The sequence below is a fragment of the Trematomus bernacchii genome, unplaced genomic scaffold, assembly GCF_902827165.1.
Source record: "Trematomus bernacchii unplaced genomic scaffold, fTreBer1.1, whole genome shotgun sequence".
Taxonomy (NCBI): domain Eukaryota; kingdom Metazoa; phylum Chordata; class Actinopteri; order Perciformes; family Nototheniidae; genus Trematomus; species Trematomus bernacchii.
The window spans coordinates 7,519,516-7,542,190 of NW_022987714.1; the positions used below are offsets into that span (position 1 = coordinate 7,519,516).

Sequence of the window (22,675 nt, forward strand, 5' to 3'; positions counted from 1 at the left end):
CAATACATATATTTCATTACAAATCTCAGAAGTTCCACATGAAAAAAGAGGGTTTTGCCTGCTCACGCTAGTTAAATAGCACCATGTTAATTCGATTTATGTTAAAATGTTATCTTTCCCGCTGCCCCACCTCATTCTTCACTGCCGCGGGCTCCAGGGCTCTGCTGATCCTGCAGCCTAGAACCGGAGTGGCTGGCTGGGCTGAATGAGCGATCCTCTCCAGCTCGTTGAACATACTCGACTCCGTACCTCCCGCCCACAGGCGTTTGTCCACCAGATCCCACCTCTTCCGCCGAGAGCTGAGGAACACAGAAAAAGACAGAGGAATATGGAGAAACAGAGCACTTGGGAGAACATGGAGGAGAACATTTTGAGACAGTGAAAAGGCTCCTGACAAGTGTTAGTGTGATGTTTAACTTGCTCCCTTACCACTGTGAGGCCAGTCTAGTGATCCTTCTTAACTCCTGCAGGGTGACACTGTCATCTTCCTCCCTCTCCACCTCTATATCCAGTTCATTGACCAGCCACTCACCCTCCTCGGACAATTGGTACCTGACAAAACATCAACACAAACATGAAGCACTAGTGCTCAATTTCATCGCACAAACGTACTAAGAATACAACTTTTACCACAATATTTTTGAGCGTACCTGCGTATGCCCTTTGTCAAGGCGTACATCTGCATGGCCTTACTGGCAGCTTCTGTCTGATCGAGCCGGTGGTTGAACTGCATCAGCAGCCTCTCAGCAAAGGGTTGTCCCGCTCCGTAAATGCGTCCGTAGTTGAACACCTTGGCGTGCTCTCGGCTGATGCCCACAGTGTCTGCAGTGCGGCTGTGCAGGTCGGTGCCCTGACTCTTCTTCCCCTGCAGGGTCATCCAGCCGAACGCTGTGCAGCCTGAACCCAGAGAGACACAAGATAAACACATCCTGTCTGTTGAAACTATTACAGATTATACAGATAACAGATTTTCGCAACCTTAATATGTTGTTAACAGTTCCCCCCCAAATCCCAAATACATATTGTTCCTTTTACCTGTAGTGCTATTTATCAATCTCAATGTTTGGGGTGTGAGTTATCTAGTGATTGAGATAGGGGCTGTCTGGACTTCTCTGACTTCTCCCTTATAATCAAACCACCAAAAAACATTTAAAATGTCTCCTTCCAGAAATCCTGACTAAAAATAATCCACAAACCGTGTTGAGAGCAGTTTCATGTAGGAACTAATATCTTTCTACCAAACTAAACCCCCCAGCCGTATTACCATCTGCAAAGCCTGCGAGTCCGTACCGAAACGATCTAGATTATGTAATATCACTACAGGTTAAAGAAAACAAATATAGAAAGAACTTCAAAACACTTCAATAGGACAAATCTCACCGTGCATGCCAGCAAAGTTAGCCTCTCCGAGCACAGCAGCGATCCACAACTCTTGAGAATCGACATCTGCTCCCACCAGGTGATATCCAGGGGGCACCTGCACCATGGCCTTCAGCTCACTGCCCACCCGGTCCCGCTGTGGACACGAAATAAACTGTTTATAAGGAACATTTCTCTTCTGGCTGGTAACTGCACCTCAGTTCTTGTGATATCGGCTTTGTCTCTTACCCGTGCGTTACTGGCTGTCAGCCATGTTGGCTCCACGGCTCTGCGTGTGACGGTTCCAGCGGTGACGACCTGAGGTAATATGGCCCCATACTGGCCCTCTTCATCAAACTCTTTGTGTCTTTAGGAGACAGGGAGGTAGTTATAATGAGCAATGACTATTATCCACAATAAGGCGGATTCATAAAGAAGATAGATATAGATATATATAGACAAACCTGCTGACAGTACGAGGGAGCTCCGCCTTTCGCAGCCACAGCACCATCTGAGAACTACAAAGACGGTAAAATCATATATTGGCCATCTTTAAGACTACAAGATGATTCCACATGGTGGAAACTGATAGGTACCATATGCGTTTATGGGCATTCCTCCAGAAGGACATCATTTTGTTAATCTCCAGAGCTCGTGTAGCGTTGGTTCCACCATGTCCGGCCCTGAGGGTCCCATCCTCCATCTTGGGCAGGAAGTCTTTTGAAAAGGGACTGCCGACATTGTTGTGATTTCCATCCTGAAACACATAATTAGTCAGACGATTAAAATAATTCAGTGAAGGGACAATGTGTTGAGCTAGGTTTTCAGGAAGAACAGTGAAACTCCACCTTATGAGGTAATTTGAAAAACCAGCACCCTGGAAAATCAACATCGCTGTAGGGACCGTTTCCATGGTGATGGCAGTGGCTCTCCTCTGGGACCTTATGTGGATCTTGAAACTGTTGTTGATACAGAATCAAAATGGTGTCATACAAATAATCACAGATGATGATGTATAGAAACATGTGAAGAATAGAAAGAAATACAAGCTGCATGTTAGACCAGATAGTGCCGTTCAATGTCATCAAGGCTATAAAAGGAATGGAAATATAGAAATAAAGTACAACAATGCATTAAAAGTGCTCTTGATACAAAGTCAAAAAAAGCCATGACCATTTCACACCTTGTTTGTCTTCTTCTCCCCATTTTTCATCATTCTGACTCCATTTTCCTCTGTCAGACTCTCCAAGGAGCCAAACTCCTCCACCTTAAAATTAGGTAAAGAAAAACACCTATGCCATCATGTACATTAAACATCACAGAGACCCTGGGCCTGATTGATCATTGATAATGAAGTAGCTTTGATACAAAACTAACACCAAGTCGATATAATACACATTTCAGAGCCAAAACACTTGATCCCGTCATTTACATAATTTAAAGAAAGTAATTGAAAGTCATGCAGCATTGGTAACTAGCTGTCATGGTTGCTCTAATTTATAGCAATGTATGTACAGGCATTTTAATGATTATGATTATGATTTTAAAGTTATACAACATTTCTCTTTATATGATTTCTAAACAGTGTAATTTTGGATATTTATGAAAAAGACAGCCTTTTGTCTATACAAGAATGAAGTCATTGTAATATGAGTGTTTGCACCTTGGCCCACACGGCGCTGTCCGTCCACACGAGGTCCTCTGAAGGGTGGCAGTCCTGAGACTCAGGACGTGCTTTGCTGTTCTGCTCACAATACTCTCTGTAAACACTCTCAATAGCTCTGAAGGACAAAACAAAGCTTGAATAAACACACATCCTATGCTAACCACATGTCAAAACTAAATATTAACTAGCTCTTGTCTTGATGATGTAAGCACAGAGTAAGGTACCTGTGAGGGCACACAGGCCCTTCCCCCTCCTCCTCCTCCTCTGACACCAGGTTATCCCTGCGTCCAGGCACCAGGTAGCCCCAGCCATGTTTGCCTGTGTAGTGCAGGGGGAAGCCATCCCAGGTCAGACCCATCAGCTTAGGAGTGACTCTCATCTGTAGACTGATGAGGTTGGCTCCCGGGGACCAGCTGTCCCCCGCAGACATCTTCTCACACAGCTTACGGTACCAGCTGCAGGACACAGTAAGTACCATGTCAGATGAAAGATATTAATTATTTGATGGCTCTGGGTGCTCGTGAGTGACCTTACCCTGGATGGCCAGGCAGATGCTGTCTTCTCTTAGGAAGTCGACTCAATGTGTCTTTCAGCTTCTCCACAGCCAGCCTGCTGGGGCAAGGGCCTTCTGTCTCTTCAGAGGGTGGGCCTGGGTCTAATATCACAAATTAATCATCTGCTCTGTTATTTTTAACCTGGAATTGTTGTTATAGTATTTATAAATCATACTTAAACAGGATCAATACTTTTACCTTCTTCCGAGTCTGGAAGTGGAGTACCAACTTTTGTTTCTGCTTCCCTTTTGGAGTTTTTATTTTTGCTGACTGGTACTTTCTTCACCTTGAACTCCTGTACGTCCCACTCAAGATCCCAGAGCCAGGGGTCTTCTTTATATCTAAAACATATATACATTTACAGACAATGTGGCTGTTTTAATACAAAGCATTTTCACTTTATCACACACTTAAAGCCAACATTTTAGAAATTGCTATAGTCATAAAACCTGGTAGATGCTCTTCTCACCTGTCATCCTGCAGCAGCTGGCAGGCATCATCCGCTAAAGTCATCAGAGATTTCTTCATCTCTCTCTGTAGCTCTTCGTAAATGTCCTGAGAATCTTCCAGGTAACGCCCCCAGTTGTGATTGACAGGGAGGTAGCTCACACCCATCTCCAGCATCCCTGCGAACGTCACTGGATGAGGGCACCTTAAAAAAGAGATTGCAGTATTATGCAGAATCGCAGACAGCGCAATGTTACATGCTTTGGATACAAATCTAGTACATATAATAGTGAGTAGAAAACGTTTGCTTGTTGGGATTTACTTACCTCTCCATAAAGAGGGGAAGCTGTTCTGTGAAGACGTGATGTGTGGCCTCGACGTCCATGGCGCAGTACTGCATTAACTCCTGTAGAGGTCAGCAAACCCACATGTATCCGTCTGTTCTTCATGATGCATGCAAATCGTTTCAAGGACTTACTTAAACATTTTGCCTTTGATAGGACATCTGACATAGGATTCGTGGTGAACATCTTACCTGGAAGTTGTTCCTGACATCAGCCATGCTGCCCTTCACAAATATCTCTCTGGCCTCTTTCTTCAGTGGCGGTCCTCCCACATACAGAGCATGGACATCAGCCAGGTTGTTAATGCTGCTAATATTAACCCAGTCCCAGGAGCCGATCTGTTTACAAAAAACATGTCTCAAGTGAGTTCTACTAATGACAAAATCCTAGAGATTGCAGGTTTTAGCTTAGATATGATGGCACTAACCACTGGACCTTCCCGTTTCTGTCCAGCTTTTTTAAAGTGTTCCTTGACCTCCTGAAGACCCCTCCTTTTACCCATCTTATTGGCCATCCACAGTGTGCGCTGAAACCCTGTCAGCCCAGAGATGGCCATGTGAAGGCTCATGGTGTCCATGAAGCGCACCTTAGAACCCTTTAGTGAAGAAAACACTTTTATGTCATAAACATACTAATGTAACTCATACAACAAGTATCATACAATTGTACAATAGAGATTCATATTGGAGAAGGAAGGGGACAGAGGGCTAGAAAGGTCAGTTGGTAAAGAGTCGAAGACGTAACAATAACAAAAAAACACTGTCTGAATACTGACCTTTAGTAAGTATTGCTCCTTAATGAATGTTCTGTCAAAACTGACATTATGGCCTACTATGAGCTTCTCCTTCCACTGACCCCCTGGTGGGCGGGCAGAGTTGATCGATGTTTCCAAGGGGATGAGGTCAGCTAGCGTCAACTGGTTTGACCACGAGTACCGCTCTTCAATCAGACGCTTACTACACCAGGAGTACCTGGCAAGTGAGAAAATGTTTCCATTGCTGTTTAAAAGGCTGTAATTGCATTATTTTGTTATTACATAATCATAATATCAGTAGCATGAAATGGTCCTAAAATGACCATAACATTGTTAATCCCAATTGATTTCTGCGACAATGTATAGTTCAACAACACTAGTTATTGTGACAGGCCTTATAATGCCATTCATTGCTTTTTCTCCCCTTCACATGATCTTTACACTTCTTGTTGTTCCTCACCAGTTAGTGGGAGACATAGCAACAGCCATTGTGGGACACCTTCCCTCCGCCATGCACACCTCCACATCAAACACCAGTGCAGTCTCCTCCGGGAAATCAACCTTCTGACTCTCCCCATCTGGCCCATAGCGTGTCCAGCCGACCTCCCAGCTCCACTCCTGAGGCATGGCAGGGATCTCCGCCAGCTGCAGCTTGGAGGCCGCCTCAAGGTAGGGTAGACTTTGCTTCTGGGCCAAGATTCGAAAGTGCTCGTCAATATTGTTGCCATACATTTGGGGAAGCTTCAGCTCCACTTCAGGCAGCAGTGAAATTTCCTTCCCCCACAGCTGATGTTTCTGCAGGTGCCTGATGCTGCGCTCCACTTCCTCCTCTCTGTACTCTGGTTCCTGCCCTCGGAAGATCTGGTCATGGAGGTTCTTTGACAGCATCTGAATGTTCAGGGGGTTCATGCGGTTCTCCGTGGACTCCTCGCCCTGAAGAGAATGAGGCTTGAAGGAGAAGAGGCAGCGTTGACATCTCCATTGTAGAGGGATGAGAGTCCTCTGCAGAGGAGAGCGCAACACATGCAGCATCACCTCATGAGGACTTCACACTAGAGCTGCAAGACATAGAGACAACATCAATGTTATGTCATGATACAACTTATCTCAGGTTTGTCTCACATGTAATGTAATGATAGCCACAAACTGGGAATAGATACAGCTATACTAAGGTACTAAATAGTGGGGATACAGATTTGAACAAAAAGATATTATTTTATCATGTATTGTGAGTGTACTATTGTACAAAGGCTGTAAATGTCTTGGTCAAACAACACGGTTACAGATATTTCACTCAAATTAAGCTAACTTCTAGTCATTTGCAATAGAGCCTGTTTAACCAGGTGTGTTGAATGAACATGCTTATCACACAACTTTTACATTAACGCTAGATATACGTGTACTGGAAACCTGGACTAAACGCTAGCTACTGTAGCATAGTTACACACGCAGAAACACAGACACTTTACTTTTCTTATTTGGTTTTATTAACTGAAGTTAACCCCAACCTGCTAACCTATATTTAGAAGCATTAAACCCATGCCCCAAGGGTACTGGTGCTAATTTTCTGAGCAGCCAAGCAACATAAAAGCTGTTATATCCTGCACTAGCAAGTGTTTTAGCTAGACTATCGTGAAATAAAGAATAGAAAACTCACCCGATATGTGCTATGAGGTATAATGTTAAAGTTATCAACCATAATATGTTAAAAAAGTTCCACAACACATGAGGTTGTAAACTAGCATGGTCCAACCAGAGCTATATGGCGCTGGGTCCAACCATTGGGTAGTATAACAAACGGAGCCTACCAGCGACCCCAAGCGGTCCGGATGACTGCATTGGTTTTACTATAACAAACAAATAATATGAATAACAGCATTGTTGGACGTGCAACAGTCTTGTACAATAATCGATTATTCACAACTTAACATGATCATAACTATCATCATGATCGTGTAATTATTTACATAAAAATTGGAAATGGTTCCAATACGGACACAGCGTGGCCGCGTGGCCTAATGGATAAGGCGTCTGACTTCGAATCAGAAGATTGCAGGTTCGAGTCCTGCCGCGGTCGCATTTTTGTAATATTGTGATTAAGATGACTATGTTTCGTCACAGTGTTCCCTTCAGAAAAAAGGCATACTGTTATGTTATTGACATAAAGCTGATTTAACTGCTACGCAATTGACACAATTGTGGTTGCAAATTCAGCGCATTATTGTATTTGATGTGGATGTAATAACTGAGGAGGCAGTGTGTTGGTGTCGGTCTTATTTCACTGTAACACCTGGCTTTATTCAAGCCCCAGCTAGCCTACGCTTTGCCCCAAAGGTACTTCGCTTAGAATTGCACATCTATGACCATGCAAATTGGTATTTCCTGTCTAGCTCTAGATGTATTGTGTTTGTCTGTATTGTATAAGATAGGATGATTTCATTCTGTTGTGTTTTGTCATTGCTTGTCAGAGGATGGCGGATGACACGGAGGATGTGGAGCTGGACTTTGCTGCTGACGAGCAGGAGAGGGCGCGGAGAAGCGCAGTCATAAGGTGCGCTGCAGGGGATGTTTACTATATGGCTTCATTCACTTATTTGTCTTGCACACAGTAGGCTACTGTTTACAATGTGTTAACTACATTTGACAATAAAGCTATCTAGTACAGTAGCCTGCTGTGTGGCACATTTGTTTTGTTAGCCTTTTACAATTTGATTCAAAGGTAACCAGTCTTAGTAAAAGGTCCATCTTTGCTGTAGGCTACAACACAAATTGTCTCTGCTAGCTTCAATTCTGTCATTGGCATGTGTATACAGGGTCTTCATCGTTTCTCATCCTGAACCTTCTTTTCAGACACCCCCTTGCCTCCTTTTTCCACCTGTTCTTCCGGGTGGTTGCCATTGTTGCCTATCTTCTCAGTGACTGGATCAGCGAGAACTTTGCATCTTGTTTTGTGCTAATCATCACTCTGCTCTCTTTTGACTTCTGGTCTGTTAAGGTGAGAGGTTGTGCAGGTCAGCTGCTAATTCCCCTATTTTCCCTATGCCTAACCCCTTCCTTGCCCTCTTGTGCCCTTCAGTACTGTTTAATCCCCTGCTTTCACCTCTCTGGTTTTGATTTCTCACATTTGTCCTGTGTTTCAGAATGTGACTGGCAGGCTGCTGGTCGGCCTGCGCTGGTGGAATCAGATTGACGAGGATGGGAAAAGCCTCTGGGTGTTTGAAGCCAAAAAAGTAAGATATTGTGTGCCATTTTGAATGCAGAAAAGCATTTAGGTTTTACACATTTGATCATTTCAATGTATGTGTGCAGGCCTCCCGCGACAATAACATAGGGACAGAAGCAGAGGCCAGGATATTTTGGCTGGGTCTCATCATCTGCCCTCTCATATGGATATGTTTCTTCTTCACCTCCCTGTTCTCCCTGAAGATTAAATGGCTGGTGAGACACAGGTTGCTTGTGTGCATGCCCTGCATATGTAGTAGAGGCACATCACATAATGCCCCTCTTTAAATGCATCATCGTCTGTCTTCCCCAGTCACTTGTGGTAGCTAGTATTTCTCTCCAAGCGGCCAATCTCTATGGTTACCTCCGCTGCAAGGCAGTGGGAGAGGATGGCCAGCATGCAGACTCTTTCACGGGGCAGCACCTCCTGCAGCGTGTGAGTGGCTGACTGCAGCATTTAACATGAACATTTTCAACATCTCAAAGCTTATTAAAAATGAACATAAACTCACTAATAATGTATCCTCTTCCAGCCAGACATCATCTTTGGAATACTGTGAAGATTACCTCGGCCCATAAAGCCACTCTGCTGTGTTTGTGTGTGTTTAAATGTGTGTGTCTTTGAGTGTGTTAGCGAGTGGGAGAAAGAGAGAGATAGATGAGAGCTGCCTCATCTCCAAAGTTCCCATTGCATACTTGAATGGCTGTGTGCCTTGTGCATGCCTTATGCAGTTGACTGTGTACTTCACATGATGCCCATGGATCAGTCTGGCAATTATGTCAATAAAAGAAAGTGCATTTTAAAATACTTTCCTACTTTATTGTTGGTTGTTCACATATTTGCAAAATGATTGCAAAGAAGTACAAAATCATGTAATACAACTGCTCAGATTAATAATTATTATTCATACATCATTTGAAATCATATAGGGCTCAGTTAATTTAAAAAACATTTATTCAGTTAATAAAATGTATTTATTAGTACAAGTAATGTATTAATGCAGATTATACTATCTAACTCAAAAGTATTTTTAATTCCGGAAAATTGGCTGCTTTGTTGATCAAGACAATTCCAACACCTCCAGAAATGTTTCTGCTTAGTGGTCAAACCATTAACAAGAATAACTGTTAGCTATGTATTGGAGCCTATCTCTAAACTGGAATGCTGTGGTAGTCTCATACATAATCCGACCATTTCAATCTCTGAACCAATTAGCTTTTTTATTTTTTTTATTTTTAATATTAGCGTAACCGTTGTGCCTATTCAACTATTTGCAGCTATAAGCCATGGAATTACTTTTATCCATTTTCATTTTGTTTCACTGTGGTTTCTACACGTTTTAAACTTTTTTTTTGTCCTGACCGTCCAGATTTGGAGGGAAATGTTTATACTTGGCCGTGGCCCCAGAGACTATTAAATAGCGTGGCCCCCGTGATCTCAAGCCACATACTAGCTAGACCTCAAAGATCTTTTATTTGTCGAGAAAACTCAGCTGCCTGCCTCTAGCCGTTAGAACCCTGTGAGTTGCATAAAGGGCGGAAATTCATCTTTTTGAGCTGACTTTTCTAAACTTAAAAGAGCCTACTTGTACTATATGCTATGTACAGAGTATTTTCCAGTGAATAAAATATCGATCAAAGGTAGCAACATTTGCATGCCTCTGTTACCAGATGTTTTTTAATTGTATTATCATTACATTGGATACTTCCATTGGAAGTGGATACTTTGGAAGTTGCAAATCTTACTTTACCTGTATAACAAGGCAGATGGGCAACATTAGAACAATTACTTTGCTCATGTAAATCTGAATATAGTCAATCACCTTTCTGAGAAAATGTCAAGCAAGCTCAATATTGAACATGTGAACAAACTGCAGAGGCACTATAAGACTTGAAAAAGAAAAAAAAAACATGTGTAAGATTTTAAATATATTCCTTCATAGATAAGATAAGATAAGACTTTATTTATCCCGAAGGAAATTGTTGTGCCAGAGTAACACAAATACAATAAACACAGCAGCACACCAGCAAAACTGTACACTAAAAGTGCAGTAAAAAGAGTTTTTAGAGCAATTAAACATCTACAGAAAACATGAAACATAGAAACATAGATGGTCACACAATCAATGCAATTATTAGCAGTATTTAGTAGTGCAAAAAATAAAACGTAGTGGCAGTTACGTAATTGCACGTTATCATAGCATATTATTAATAATACTAATATTGCACATAGTTATATAACAGCGTGTGTACTGTAATGATGGTAATTATATTTATATTGCACATAGTGTTGGTGTGGAAGTTCTCAGTTCCCTTTACTTAAGGGTGAAGAGTTAAATAGTTTGATGGCCACTGGGAGGAAAGACCTCCTGTGGCGCTGTGTGGCGTTTTTTTTAATTAGAAATCCCTCGAAGTAAGTTCTAAAGTAAAATATTGAAATTTAAACATTTCGAATTTTGATGATAACTTGGCGAATTCCACAATGTTAAAAGATACACTAAAGTCAGTATATGTAATATTGAACCAATATATTATTATTAGTAGTATTAGTAGTTGCAGAAGTGGTGGCAGTAGTATAGTAGTAGTAGTAGTAGTAGTAGTAGTAGTAGTAGTAGTAGTAGTAGTAGTAGTAGTAGTAGTAGTAGTAGTAGGTAGTAGTATTGGTGTTGAAGAAATTGCAAAAAGATTTAGAAAACTGTGAGGAGTGAGACGTCTTGTTGACGCATTCTTTGGTGCTCTGTGATTGGTCAACACGCCGCCCTGCTCCTGTCATGACGTCAGTGCGGAGCGAGTAGAGGGAGCGAACAGCCCGGAGGAGAGGCAGAAGCTGGAGGATTGAGGATGAAACCGGACTCACCTGAGAGCAGCTCTCTACAAGGGCCCGATGTAAACGCAGAGAAAACCATCAGGAAAATTCATAACGACCTAAAGTTGAGGACATTTCTCTCCAGAGTCTGCTTTGCGTCTCAAACAGGTAAGACACGCGCCTGGAAATACACATTAGGCTATTTTTAACGTACATTTGACGTGTTTTCAACCTGCTGTTTTGCCGTGTCCATGTGTCATTTATGCGGAACATTTAGGGAAACATGACATGCATGTTTAGTTTACCTTTTGTTTGTGTTTTAACGTGATGGCATAATATTCAACCACCACCACAAACGCCCTTGATTTTCATTTAAAATGAGGGTACGTTTTTGGTCCCCAAACAGACAAAACCCCTTGTTCTTCAAAGTGCTAGAATATTACACCACGCTCCTCGTTCATTATAATGATCAGTAAGAAATTGGTTTCTGTAGCCTAATAGCTTTTGGGGATAATCCTAGTGGTGTGAAATAGTCTAGTTTTAGCAGAAGTAGGCCAATTGCAACTCTCATTAAAAGTAGGGGATTCTTTGCCCCCGGGAACACCCAATAAATTAAGCTTCTTATAACCCAGCTCCATAAGTAGATTGTTTTAAAGACTCAGCTGTGAATCTCGGCATCAGTCAATCTGCTGCATCAAAGAAACGCTTCTTTACCTAACGCTGGCTCGGGTTCATGGTCATGCGATCGTACAGACTTTTCAGGCAACATATTCTGCAGTTTTAGCTTGTATTATACCTGTTTACATGTATAGCTACAGGTTTTAAGTTTTAAAGGCTATATTTATGATTTTATAACAATTAGTCAGGGTGTGAAATAGCACAAATCATTCATTCTTAGTTACCAGATAGTCTTACTGTGGCCTTACATAAAAAAAACACCTCGTGTAAAAGTAAACATTGTTAGATAACAGATCTACAGAATACAGCCATGTCCTACGAATTGTAGGCTATGAGTATAACCTGAAGGTGATATTTTTGAATGCATCTGAGCACGTGAAATGTGACCTGCATGGTTGTATTTCAATTTGGTCCTTTGCCAGTTTAAACTAGATTATTAAAGTCTCTCCGGGGTTTATATGAATATAAATCATAAGTTTCACATATGACTCTTTGTAAATGATGAAAAGGCTACAATATCCGATTTCTTATGGAAATAAATCGGATGTTAATTGCAAGAAATGCTAATGCAGGGGCCTCCCACACATTGACTTCGGCCTATACAAATTCTTGTTTTTATTTTCATACCAAAGCCTAAAGTAATCATTTTATATTTTTGAAGGAGGCTGTTCAAAGCTACAATTCAACCAACAATTGAAACTATTAAGAATTACCTCACTAAGACATTAAACAGGCCTTCTACAAGACACGTTATTCATCACAGGAATATTTGACGGCAGGTTGATTTAGTTTGTAGCTTCTTTAACCAACACAATATGTGTTAGCCTACATTTTAACAAATGTGATCCAACTATTTTCCTCGTTTTGTTCAATTCTGCTATTCTCCGTGCGTAATTGTAATTTAAAAAACTGCTTACATGTGTTTTCAAATATTTAAGGCCTTCTAATCCATTTCCATCCTCCTTCCAGATCAAATCAGCATGACGTCGGGCTACAGAACGAGATTGTGAGGGGCTCTGTTTCTGTCTTTGGTTATCTAGCTGTATGAGTTTTAAATACAGCATAAAGCTAGATAACCGAAAGTAGAAACGACTTCCATAACGTTGAGTTTATTCCCGAAAAAAAGAGGACTCCTCAGGCTTTCAACTCATAAAGGTAAGGAAATAGTTTTGCTTTGAGGTTTTTGATAAAAAACGTCAATAGCCTATAAATAGCATAATACTGTCTTTAAACGTTTTATAATAAACTTTGATGGCAGATTAATAGTTTGCAAAGCCATATCCTTGCAGTACTTTCACAAAAAAATCTGTTTATTGTATAAGTCACGTCTTACCCTGACATGAGTAAGGGTTCTTTTTAAGTAAAACAAAAATCTTTTTGACACAATATATATAGAGAAAATATGCCCCAAAAAAAACGCAGATTCTAATTTTTTACTTTATTCTATTTATTTGTTTGAGTCAATAACTGGCCCTGTTGGGGGGCTCTCCATTCAGACCCCTGCAGCATGGTGCTGAATGTTAAACAGGGCGCTTGATGGGTGAAGGGGAATAACTTAGAATGTAACTCCAAAACCTACTTAATTAAAAAAAAAAAAATGTTTAGGAAAAGAGTGAATAACATTTATTTTAAATGCACAAGGTCAATTTTGGGTCTCAATACGCTTTCTTTCACAGCAGACAATTTGACTTGTCATATTACAAAAAGCACGGGTTTAATTCATAAGATTAACGGTGGCTCTGTTCTATTTAAATGCCCCAGTAAGTCATGATGGTTACAACAGAACCCTGAAACTGAAGCAGCTAAATGGGATTCAGCCATCATTAATTCTATTATTTACACCTGGGCTTTTTCCATTGTGACACGTGACAAGGCCGACCACATCTCAGAGTGTTTATTCTCACCCTCTGCTCACCTGCAGTAAGTGAAAAACATGTAAAGCTACAGTCCTCCAGGATTCCTCTCATCTCGGAGGTTCCTGCTTAGGGACTCACACAGTGCTGCAAAGACAATATTTCTATTTTTAGAAAGCAGATCCTCCTATATTCATCATTGTAAAGCATACTGCTTTATTTATAAGGAGATTTTTCAATTTATGATGCATTTAAATGTCACCTTTTTGTTAAAAAGAAAGGGAAGGCTACTGCTTTGTCCAGGTACTAATGGCTCTAAGACTGCTAATGATGCAGTTGAGTGGTGTAGCTACCTACACACACAGGGTTAAGAAAAACACTTGGCGTCTGTATTTAAAGCTGTAGCTAATCTTGGAGCCTTTGGGATACATTGTGTTTTGCCTCAATGAGAAGGCCAAGGCCATCCTGTAGACAGGAGATGAACTTTTTAACTTGGTACTTGAGCACTGAGCAGTGCATACGCTCAGCCCGGAGAATGCCACTAAAGCCTAAAGAGCACGAAAGTAAGATGAGTTTTCATTCACTCTCTTATTGCAGTACAGCTCACTGTCAAACCGGGCTAATTGCTTCGTTTCACAGCGAGATATTGGATATGTGAAAAGGCCGTGGTCCGAGTCTTTGCCTGTTATAGGTAGCGTGTCAGCATGGTGCGCCTCCTTAATGAATGGGAGTAGAAACACTTGAAGCTTTATTTATGGGATGGTCCAAAGCCATTCTTCTTCCACCCTGTGTACATGTATAATGCAAATGTTTCTTTTTGTGCTGTTATTGTAAAAACACTTACGCACACACAAGAACAAGGGTGCTGCACTGTGCATTGAAGAGCTAGTTAGAGATGTAAAAGTTGTATTAACTTCTTACTACTACTCAGAACTCAAATAAAGTACTGCTGGTGTAAAGAAAGAAAGAAAGCTGTGTTTAGCTATACTGAAAAGTCAAAGTGCTGACTGTTCTTTTCATGTTTTATTCCTCTGTTTTCTCTCCTCCATCTGCTCTTGCTACAGACTTCCGATTAACATCATTGAATGAACGCTGTTTCCTGAAAAGAGGGCAAACCATCGTTAAAAGAAAACGAGGAGAGAGAAAAAACGGTTGGGCCGGAATTGCCACCTCCTCCTCTCCCCTCCCCCACTCTCACCCTTTTTGCCCAAGAGCCTCTAATGCCATCTGCACTGCCAACGGGGGACACTTTGCCCGTGCCAGGAGGCGGACAAAGAGCCTGCCGGATCCCTGGAGTATGGGCGTGCTCAGAGGAGCCATCTTAAGAAACGTTGCCGCGAAACCTAAAATGGCTGGGCTGGCATACGAGGTGAGCTGCATTATGGTTTTCTGTTGGGTACCAGTGGTGATGATGGTGGTGGGCAGGAGGTGGGGGTGTGATTGTGTGATGGGGGAAGGGGGGCAGGAGGAAGGACGAGGAAAAGAAGAAGAGTTTCCCATTTCCTCCCCAGTCACACATGGCCTCTCCCTTCTCTCTTCTATCTTCTGCTCCTGCTAATTAGCAGTTAAGGGGTGATGTGAAGGGGGAGGTGGGTGAGGAAGGGTGGTAGTTTGTGGTGGGAAAGGGGGAGGGGGGGCTAGGTAGCAAACAAAATTAATGAGCTGGCACTGGTTGAAGGAAACCTGCCATCCTCTCTCGTCATGGTGCTTCTTTACTCCCCAATGCACACCAGGCAGCGCTGTATGTCGTGTTTCCACGTGGCAAACCATGTAGATTCATCCAAAAAAAATGCTTTTATTATTAGATTCACATTAGGATATTTAGTACAGCATCTTAACTATCTAAATTTGAAGAACCCCTTTGGGTTAATTCTGTCGAGGAGAGGATACCCGGAAGATTCCTATTCATGGAAAAGCATTATTGTTTTTGAAAGAAGAATCATTACAATCTCTGATTATGTTTATGACTAAGATATTTGCTCACAAAGCAGTTCCTCGCGTGCTAATTTCCGCACTGAAAATCAGCAGTTTACTATATTTATATAATGGTGTTCACCAGAGCCATCTAAATGGCTTTTTTTTAAAACACTTTAAATACTGGTTATATGCTTGGGCTTGTGTTTTCTTATGCATTCAGTCCTTAACATTTTATATTCATTATAACTCTCAGTTTAAAAGCAATACATTCCAATGCTGCACACGTGAACTTTTACACACACAGACTACAAATGTCAAACATCACGGATGTAAAAATGTCCCATTCTTCCAAAATCTGCCAGCAACTGCCAAATATCAAAGCTCCAATTCTACACCACTACTATCCCTGTAACCGCTCTTTCTCACACACACACACACACATCACACACACACACACACACACACACACACACACACACACACACACACACACACACACACCACACACACACACACACACACACACACACACACACACACACACACACACACACACACAGATCCTGGGAACGCTGTTAATCGTGGCGTGGAGCTGCTCTGTAACCCTGGTGGCTCTGTCTGCAACCTGAAGCAGAAAAAAGAGACACGTGAGCGTGTGTGTCCAGGGCCAACATGTGCAGCTGCAGTGCCTGTGTGTTAATGAACAGTGCCGTGCGTTTTCACATTATCATTCAGCCCCGCTCTCTCGCTCTTTCCCCTCTCAATAGCTGTTTAGTCCCCCATCCCCACCCCCACCTCCGCCCTCCGTAAGGGCCTGCGTTCCCACCATTGTGGGAGCTGGTGCTGCGGCAGGCCTGTGCTGGGGGGCAGGGTGGGAACGGCCCTCCAGACTAGACATGAGCAGATGCCTGAGACATTAGACTGTCGTGCGGATCACCGGGGTCGGGCGAGCCGCTGAGTTTTAATGTGTGAGCAAGTGTATGTGTGTTTGATATGTGTGTGATGGGGGGGTGGTAGTCCAGGCCCTGGAGTGCCACCTGACTGTTCATTAGTCTATTCAGCCTCCTCTGCATGTCTGAAAGGCATGTAGATGTTGTTTTGAGAAGCATTCATACATGATATGCATATAGATGCTCAGGCTTGTCACACAGCGGATCACGCCTTAACATTAGATTCTATCAAACACGTAAGGCAAAGACTTATCAGCACCACAAAGGTGTATTTTCTTCACGTTTTACACAGGGAAAACCTGATTTTATTTTACCCAGTGGGCCCATCATCCACCAGGTACTTCTTTATCTATGCTCAATTTAGCAGCTGGATATGATTTGTCCTTCCTGCAAACACAATCTACATATTTGTATCGCTGTCACGTGGTAAGAAAAGACAGCCATCGTGAAAATCTCCCACGACAGTTGTGTATCACCGAGAATGACTCAGCTGAGGCGATGGGTGTGCCTAACAAGCTGAATGATGTAACCCCGTGGATAATGATTATTAATGATCCTCATACTGTACATGTGCCTCCACACAATATGTAAAGCATGCTCAGCCCACATGTCAGAAGATTATTCCCTCTTTTTATTCATATGAAAGACTCAGAACTGTCTTTATAATTGCATTTGCGCTGCTCATCTGTGATATACTGTACAGCGCACAGCTTCAGGCAGATTTGTCAGAAGGGAGAAAGCAAGGTGAAGCAGAGAAATTAATCTTGGAGGTACTGTAGCTTGCTATGCTACGTTCCTGTTGAAGATCTGCATAGAACGTTAAAGAAAACAAAGGGGCAAGGGGGGGGGGGGTGAAAATGAAGTCAAACTACAGATTGGCTTATCAAGAAAGGGTTAAAGACGGTGGAGACAAATACTATACGTGTATGTAGAGGAGGCACAAGAGGCAGGTGTAGCACATGGGCAGCCATGTTATGAGTCACCAGTGTTACCTCTGCGTTTGCTGAGCGTCTGTTAGCTTGTGCATTGCTATGCTAAATATACAGCCTGAAAGGTGTGTGTGTGTGTGTGTGTGTGTGTGTGTGTGTGTGTGTGTGTGTGTGTGTGTGTGTGTGTGTGTGTGTGTGTGTGTGTGTGTGTGTGTGTGTGTGTGTGTGTGTGTGTGTGTGTGTGTGTGTGTGTGTGTGTGTGTGTGTGTGTGTGTGTGTGTGTGTGTGTGTGTGTGTGTGTGTGTGTGTGTGTGTGTGTTGAATAAGAGTAAGGGGTCGGTCTGCAACTGTATGTGATAGCTGCGGCAGTCGACAGAGACAGCGTGGTCAAAGAGAGGCGGTGACTGAAGGAAATCCGTTAGGAAAATGTATTTGTCTTCTCTACGCCTGCTAGAAGAACAATGACTATTTATAGTATTTGGAGGATGTAAAATGAGACACATGCACACAGACTTTCCCGGATCTTTAATTCTGATGCAATACGCAGGTTGACATCACATTAAATCAATTAAAATATCAAGATGAGCTTAATGTGAGTTTGTGTTCTTCATAAACACTTTGGTGAAACTGATTAAGAGTCTGGTTTTAATCTGCTCTGAAACAGACAATAGTTTTCAATCAAGATTGTCTGGACAGTGAGGTCAGCGGCTTTGACTCCATGTCAGGAGGATTTAGGATGTAAACGTCCCTGAGTTTCCCTCTGCACGCTATAGACACAGTGACTTAGTGATACATTCTTCAATATCTTCTTATACCTTGAAAAATGACAGAGAAATGTTTTTCCCCTCCAGAAAATGACAGAAAATAGATGATTACTTTCCTTTGCTTCTTCCTTTTCTCCTCTGTTATTCATTATGAGCTATGCATTCCTTTTTACCGTGTGAGATTTTCAGCACAAGGTAATTATTATGTGTGACATGATAAAGTGACAGTAGCCGCCACCCAGTTTAAATTCTGTGCTGGTGAAGCAGCGTAGCCATAGTAGATAAAATGTTAATACTATATAGCTCCTGGGTTACCTCTTAGGACCCTCCTCACTATGTGTAGACTCTATTAATGTTTTAACGGCTCTGCTGTGATGTATAAAGCCCGGCTCACCCGCCGCCCATAGTGTTGGCTGGAGTCCAATGTGGGTCAAGCGAGGCTCATCTGGTGTGTTTTAATGCAACTTTGTCCGAGACTAATCTAGCACAAAGCCTGACATTAAGTATCTTAGAGGAAGATGGAGAGAAGTTTCGACATCCCAGGCTTTTCAGATTACGTCTGTTGGCTGTGGTGTCCCTGAGTAGGGGTCCTGTATGCTCCAATGAAAGTAGAGGAGAATTAGGTGACTGAGCCTTTAATACAGCGGCCTTTGTAATCACATCAGGAGAAGATGAGAATGAGGAGTATTAAGGGGAATCCTTGGTGTGACCTCATTTTGACTTCTTTCCTTATTCTACTGGTACAGTACATGAATTGGATACGAGGGTAAAGGGTGGAAAGAGGAGAAAAGTTGGAATAAAGTCAGATGATACACTGAAAAAACTGAAACGTTGACTTAAAGGTGGGGTAGGTAAGTTTGAGAAACCGGCTCGAGATCGCTAGAATTTGAAAATACACAACCGGAGAAAATCTGCCACTTCCTTATAGAGCCCCTCCTCCAACACACACGAACGCGCACATGACCAATGAGGGCACGAGATAAGTTTGTGCACAGATGGAAGGCTGACAGGCAGGTAGACCATCCGGTTATTTTAGCCGGGCCGGCTAAAATGATTGGTCGTACTTTTTCCAGTACTACGGCTTCCACAGATGACATTTTTTTATGGATTTTTTGTCAAAGCACTTAAGATATTCATTGCTATCGGGATGTTAAGAGCATTCCATGGAGTATAACAAAAAGTGTATCTCGAGCCGGTTTTTCAAACTTACCTACCCCACCTTTAAATCAAATGTATTATGTATATTAGGTTCAACTTAATATTATGGCTTCAACTAACTTAATACAGTTAAGTGAAATAGTTGACATAATACATTTAATTAAAGTCAATGTTTCAGGTTCTTTCAGTGTATACGACTCCATCACGCAGTCAGAAATCAAGTTCAAGTTCATGGGTGCAGCAGCTCTGTCTGTGGCCACCCTGGAGGAGGAGGAGGAGGAGGAGGAGGAGGAGGAGGAGGTGGTGGATGGAGGTACATAGCCTTTGACCTCTGTTAGGGTTGCTATGGGAAAGAGGCTGGCTGGCTCAGTAATGTTCGACTGAAAAGGCCGAACTGTCAGAGCCGTCCAGCAGACGTCAACCCCCCACCACACACACACACACACACACACACACACACACATACACACACACACACACACACACACACACACACACACACACACACACACACACACACACTCTGACTCAAACCCTTTCACACATGCTCACAGATGGCACGGGCCAGCTTGGGAATGTTAGCTGCGAGAGAACGCTTTATGTTCATCAGACACCATTATAATTCATCCAGCCGTTAGAGTGACACATTACCAGTCTGCACCTCTTCCTCAGTTCAGACCCACTATTGTGTTAAACCATTTGTGTCTCATTTTTCAACCTCATCCAACACATCTCAACACCCATTGTGTGTGTGTTGGTGCTCTTGACTTGTGGGCTTAGAAAACACTATTGACAATTAGTATGGTTAAACAACTCTTGTCAGAAAAAACCCTTTACCACAAAAAAGATTCCCAAATAAATGATAACTCTAGTCTTAAACTAGACTAGATTTTTCTGTGTCCCACACCTACACTCTCGTGTCTTATTTTCTGTTATCCATCTGTCTGGATAAACTGCATGTATAGACATATATATGAATAATCAGTTTTATCCGTTACAGAATATATTTCTGTCTGCTTATTTCCAAATTGCCAGTATTTGATGTTTTAGTGACTGCATGTCGGAGAGGGCATGCAAATCCAGTGATTGTAATATGTGCATGTTTCCATGCCCTGTCTGTAAATGTGTGCAAGTGTGTCCTCATTTAAGGTTGCATTCATTAAGGGGAGGGGTCTCAGGAATAAAAGAGTGTGTATTTGCATACGCTGCATGCTGTCTGCAGAGAGGGAGCAGTCAAAAAAAGATATCAGAGGTGGACAAAGAGAACGAGGACAAATCCTTCATTGTGGGGTTGGTGGGAGAAAAGGCTCGTCTGAATTGGGGAGTGGGTGAAAATTGACAGAGAAAGAGTTGGGGCTGGTTCCCTGTGGGGATAAAAGCCTTAAGATCCCTCCATGCACACAGCCTGAAAATGGGAGAGAAGAACAACACGCAGAGAGCAGGGGCCTGTTTCTACAGGGCATGAAAAGGAAGTTTGTTTTTCTGAAACACTGCGTACAATTTCTGATGTACAAAACTAAAATCAAATGCACAACAACAAATTCAGTGTTGTCAAAAAATACACATCAGCATTTTCAAATAACCAAACTAAAGACTAAATAATTTCATTATTACCGTTTTCATACTGGTTGATAGACAGTTTTGTATGGCAGTACTTTATAATCTCTGAAATGCTTTACAGATTAAAATGTTGATTTTATTGTGAATGTTTTTTGTTCTCGTTGTTAATTAAGTTACATTGTCAATACTGTCTTATCCTAGAAACATGTATTATTGTTGTGGAAAACAAATCTTTGTCCTCTTGCTAATAATTCCCTTTTATGTTTTTCCGCAGGATGGGACAGGACCTGCACGCCTTTCTTTATGAACCTGCTGTTGGACATTGTGGACCAAATTCAAAGATGACGTCAGCAGAGACACAATATGATTTCAGATATTCAGCCGCCCAAAGGGGAGAGTCTTACGAGATGTTAAATAACTGTATGCCTAAAATGCACAACTAATGCTTGCTATGCATATAAATACCATGATTTCATGTCTGTCAACTCATCATGATTAATGAAATGATATTCACACATTCTTGTCATTTTAAATGGTTTATTGTTTGTATGATTTTGAATAAAAATAATGAACATATATATCAAATTTGATTGTCTTGTTTTTGGGCAAAAGGGTGTTTTATTTCAGTGATAGAAATAGGAAACATCAGTTATTACAATGAAATATTATACTGCTGAGATTGTAAATATATGTGTTTTTAACAAAGAATATTTCCAACAGCATTATAGTCTTTAATCTTTAATAAAATACATTGCAATCGATATAAAATAGACAATGTTTTAAAGAGTCATGTGTGCAGGACATTTTCTAAGTCACATGTTAATGTGTGTGAAGATCGTATTTGAATGACCTCACATTAAGTTTTAATTAGGAGGAGCAGACAGAGGGACGTGTGCTGAATCAGTGTGGGAAAGAAAAGTTCATCAGCCACAAAACTCAGTGGACAAAATGACCCTGCCCACTTTTAAAATATATAATAAGATTTCATTTATTCCCCTCATATTTTATTCACCATGAACATCTCAAAAGACACATGTTTAAAGCATGATACAATCACATTTAGCAGATTTTCACTGCAAAAAAATGAAGGTCTAAAAAAATGAAAGGAGAATTGTATAATCTGGATAAAACCACTGTGTTGTTTAGGTTAAATTATTATCTATTACTGCCCACCATGGGACGATTAATCAGGTTTGGGGATTACAGGCCTTCCTGGTGTCAGTCGGACCTCAATCAGTGTCCGACTGATCTGTGACCGGAGTCAAACAACAGATGGACACACGCAGGGTAAACAAGGGATTATTTGCGTCTATCTGGAAACAAGAAAAATCGCTTTAAAAACAAACCAGTCTACATTATTTACAGCTGAGTGCGGAATTAAGCCTCTTTTTGAAAATTAACTAAGTTTGCATAAGTAACAGAGAAGACCGAAACGTATGTGAAAGGGTGACAGCTTTGTGTTTTCAATTAAATATTCTATACATTATATTTAAGGTTATTTTCAAACAATGAAACAGTTTATATCAGGTCAATAGTTAAAACCTTTCATTACATTATATAATTGAATTAAATGCTGAATGTATGAGTCGGAGCTACAAACTCTAGATATGCCAACATTCATTTGAATTACAAATCAGTAGTGCAATTCACAGGGAAAAAAACAAACACTTTTGCATTTGAAATGAATAAAGGATAAAAACATCTCTTTATGTAA

The 22,675-nt window shown here is 41.5% G+C and overlaps 2 protein-coding genes, 1 long non-coding RNA gene and 1 other non-coding gene across 6 annotated transcripts in view; 3 read left to right on the top strand and 1 right to left on the bottom strand.

Moving 5' to 3' along the window:
* polg (polymerase (DNA directed), gamma) overlaps positions 1–15,027 on the bottom strand; it is a 16,482-nt gene extending 1,455 nt beyond the window's left edge. Inside the window, exons 1-21 of one of the 2 annotated variants that reach the window (XM_034141643.1) lie at positions 14,891–15,027; positions 8,247–8,253; positions 5,585–6,072; positions 5,146–5,341; positions 4,798–4,965; positions 4,562–4,708; positions 4,353–4,432; positions 4,049–4,231; positions 3,778–3,920; positions 3,560–3,680; positions 3,250–3,480; positions 3,023–3,140; positions 2,543–2,626; positions 2,208–2,318; positions 1,956–2,116; positions 1,824–1,877; positions 1,609–1,726; positions 1,381–1,516; positions 651–897; positions 430–552; positions 131–299 (exon numbers count right to left, since the gene is read on the bottom strand). In XM_034141643.1, the coding sequence (XP_033997534.1) occupies positions 131–299; positions 430–552; positions 651–897; positions 1,381–1,516; positions 1,609–1,726; positions 1,824–1,877; positions 1,956–2,116; positions 2,208–2,318; positions 2,543–2,626; positions 3,023–3,140; positions 3,250–3,480; positions 3,560–3,680; positions 3,778–3,920; positions 4,049–4,231; positions 4,353–4,432; positions 4,562–4,708; positions 4,798–4,965; positions 5,146–5,341; positions 5,585–6,072; positions 8,247–8,253; positions 14,891–15,003 (3,198 nt within the window). In that variant the 5' untranslated portion in view covers positions 15,004–15,027. Of the gene's footprint in view, positions 1–130; positions 300–429; positions 553–650; positions 898–1,380; positions 1,517–1,608; positions 1,727–1,823; positions 1,878–1,955; positions 2,117–2,207; positions 2,319–2,542; positions 2,627–3,022; positions 3,141–3,249; positions 3,481–3,559; positions 3,681–3,777; positions 3,921–4,048; positions 4,232–4,352; positions 4,433–4,561; positions 4,709–4,797; positions 4,966–5,145; positions 5,342–5,584; positions 6,183–6,781; positions 6,890–8,246; positions 8,254–14,890 lie in introns of those variants that run through there. The other variant, XM_034141642.1, reaches the window with a different exon arrangement.
* LOC117491601 (Golgi apparatus membrane protein TVP23 homolog A-like) lies at positions 6,168–9,139 on the top strand. 2 transcript variants are annotated; one of them, XM_034141675.1, is made up of 7 exons: positions 6,168–6,235; positions 7,593–7,675; positions 7,975–8,119; positions 8,265–8,354; positions 8,434–8,562; positions 8,660–8,782; positions 8,880–9,139. In XM_034141675.1, exons 2-7 carry the CDS (start codon positions 7,596–7,598, stop codon positions 8,904–8,906), a joined length of 594 nt encoding a protein of 197 aa, XP_033997566.1. In that variant the 5' UTR covers positions 6,168–6,235; positions 7,593–7,595; the 3' UTR covers positions 8,907–9,139. The 2 variants fall into 2 exon arrangements, with proteins under 2 accessions (XP_033997566.1, XP_033997565.1); XM_034141674.1 differs by lacking the exon at positions 6,168–6,235 and adding an exon at positions 7,411–7,458.
* trnar-ucg lies at positions 7,129–7,201 on the top strand. Its single transcript has one exon. It is a non-coding gene; the product is annotated as a tRNA-Arg (tRNA).
* LOC117491606 lies at positions 11,255–21,539 on the top strand. The gene is made up of 4 exons (XR_004556782.1): positions 11,255–11,320; positions 12,800–12,985; positions 14,748–15,052; positions 21,236–21,539. It is a non-coding gene; the product is annotated as an uncharacterized LOC117491606 (long non-coding RNA).
* Positions 21,540–22,675: the final 1,136 nt, after the last annotated feature.

Excerpts from the sequence above, each read along its gene's own strand:
- LOC117491601 (XM_034141675.1), top strand. The coding sequence starts at position 7,596 with ATGGCGGATGACACGGAGGATGTGGAGCTGGACTTTGCTGCTGACGAG. Across the intron at positions 7,676-7,974 it reads CGGAGAAGCGCAGTCATAAG|ACACCCCCTTGCCTCCTTTT; the intron begins GTGCGCTGCAGG and ends CCTTCTTTTCAG. Across the intron at positions 8,783-8,879 it reads GGCAGCACCTCCTGCAGCGT|CCAGACATCATCTTTGGAAT; the intron begins GTGAGTGGCTGA and ends ATCCTCTTCCAG.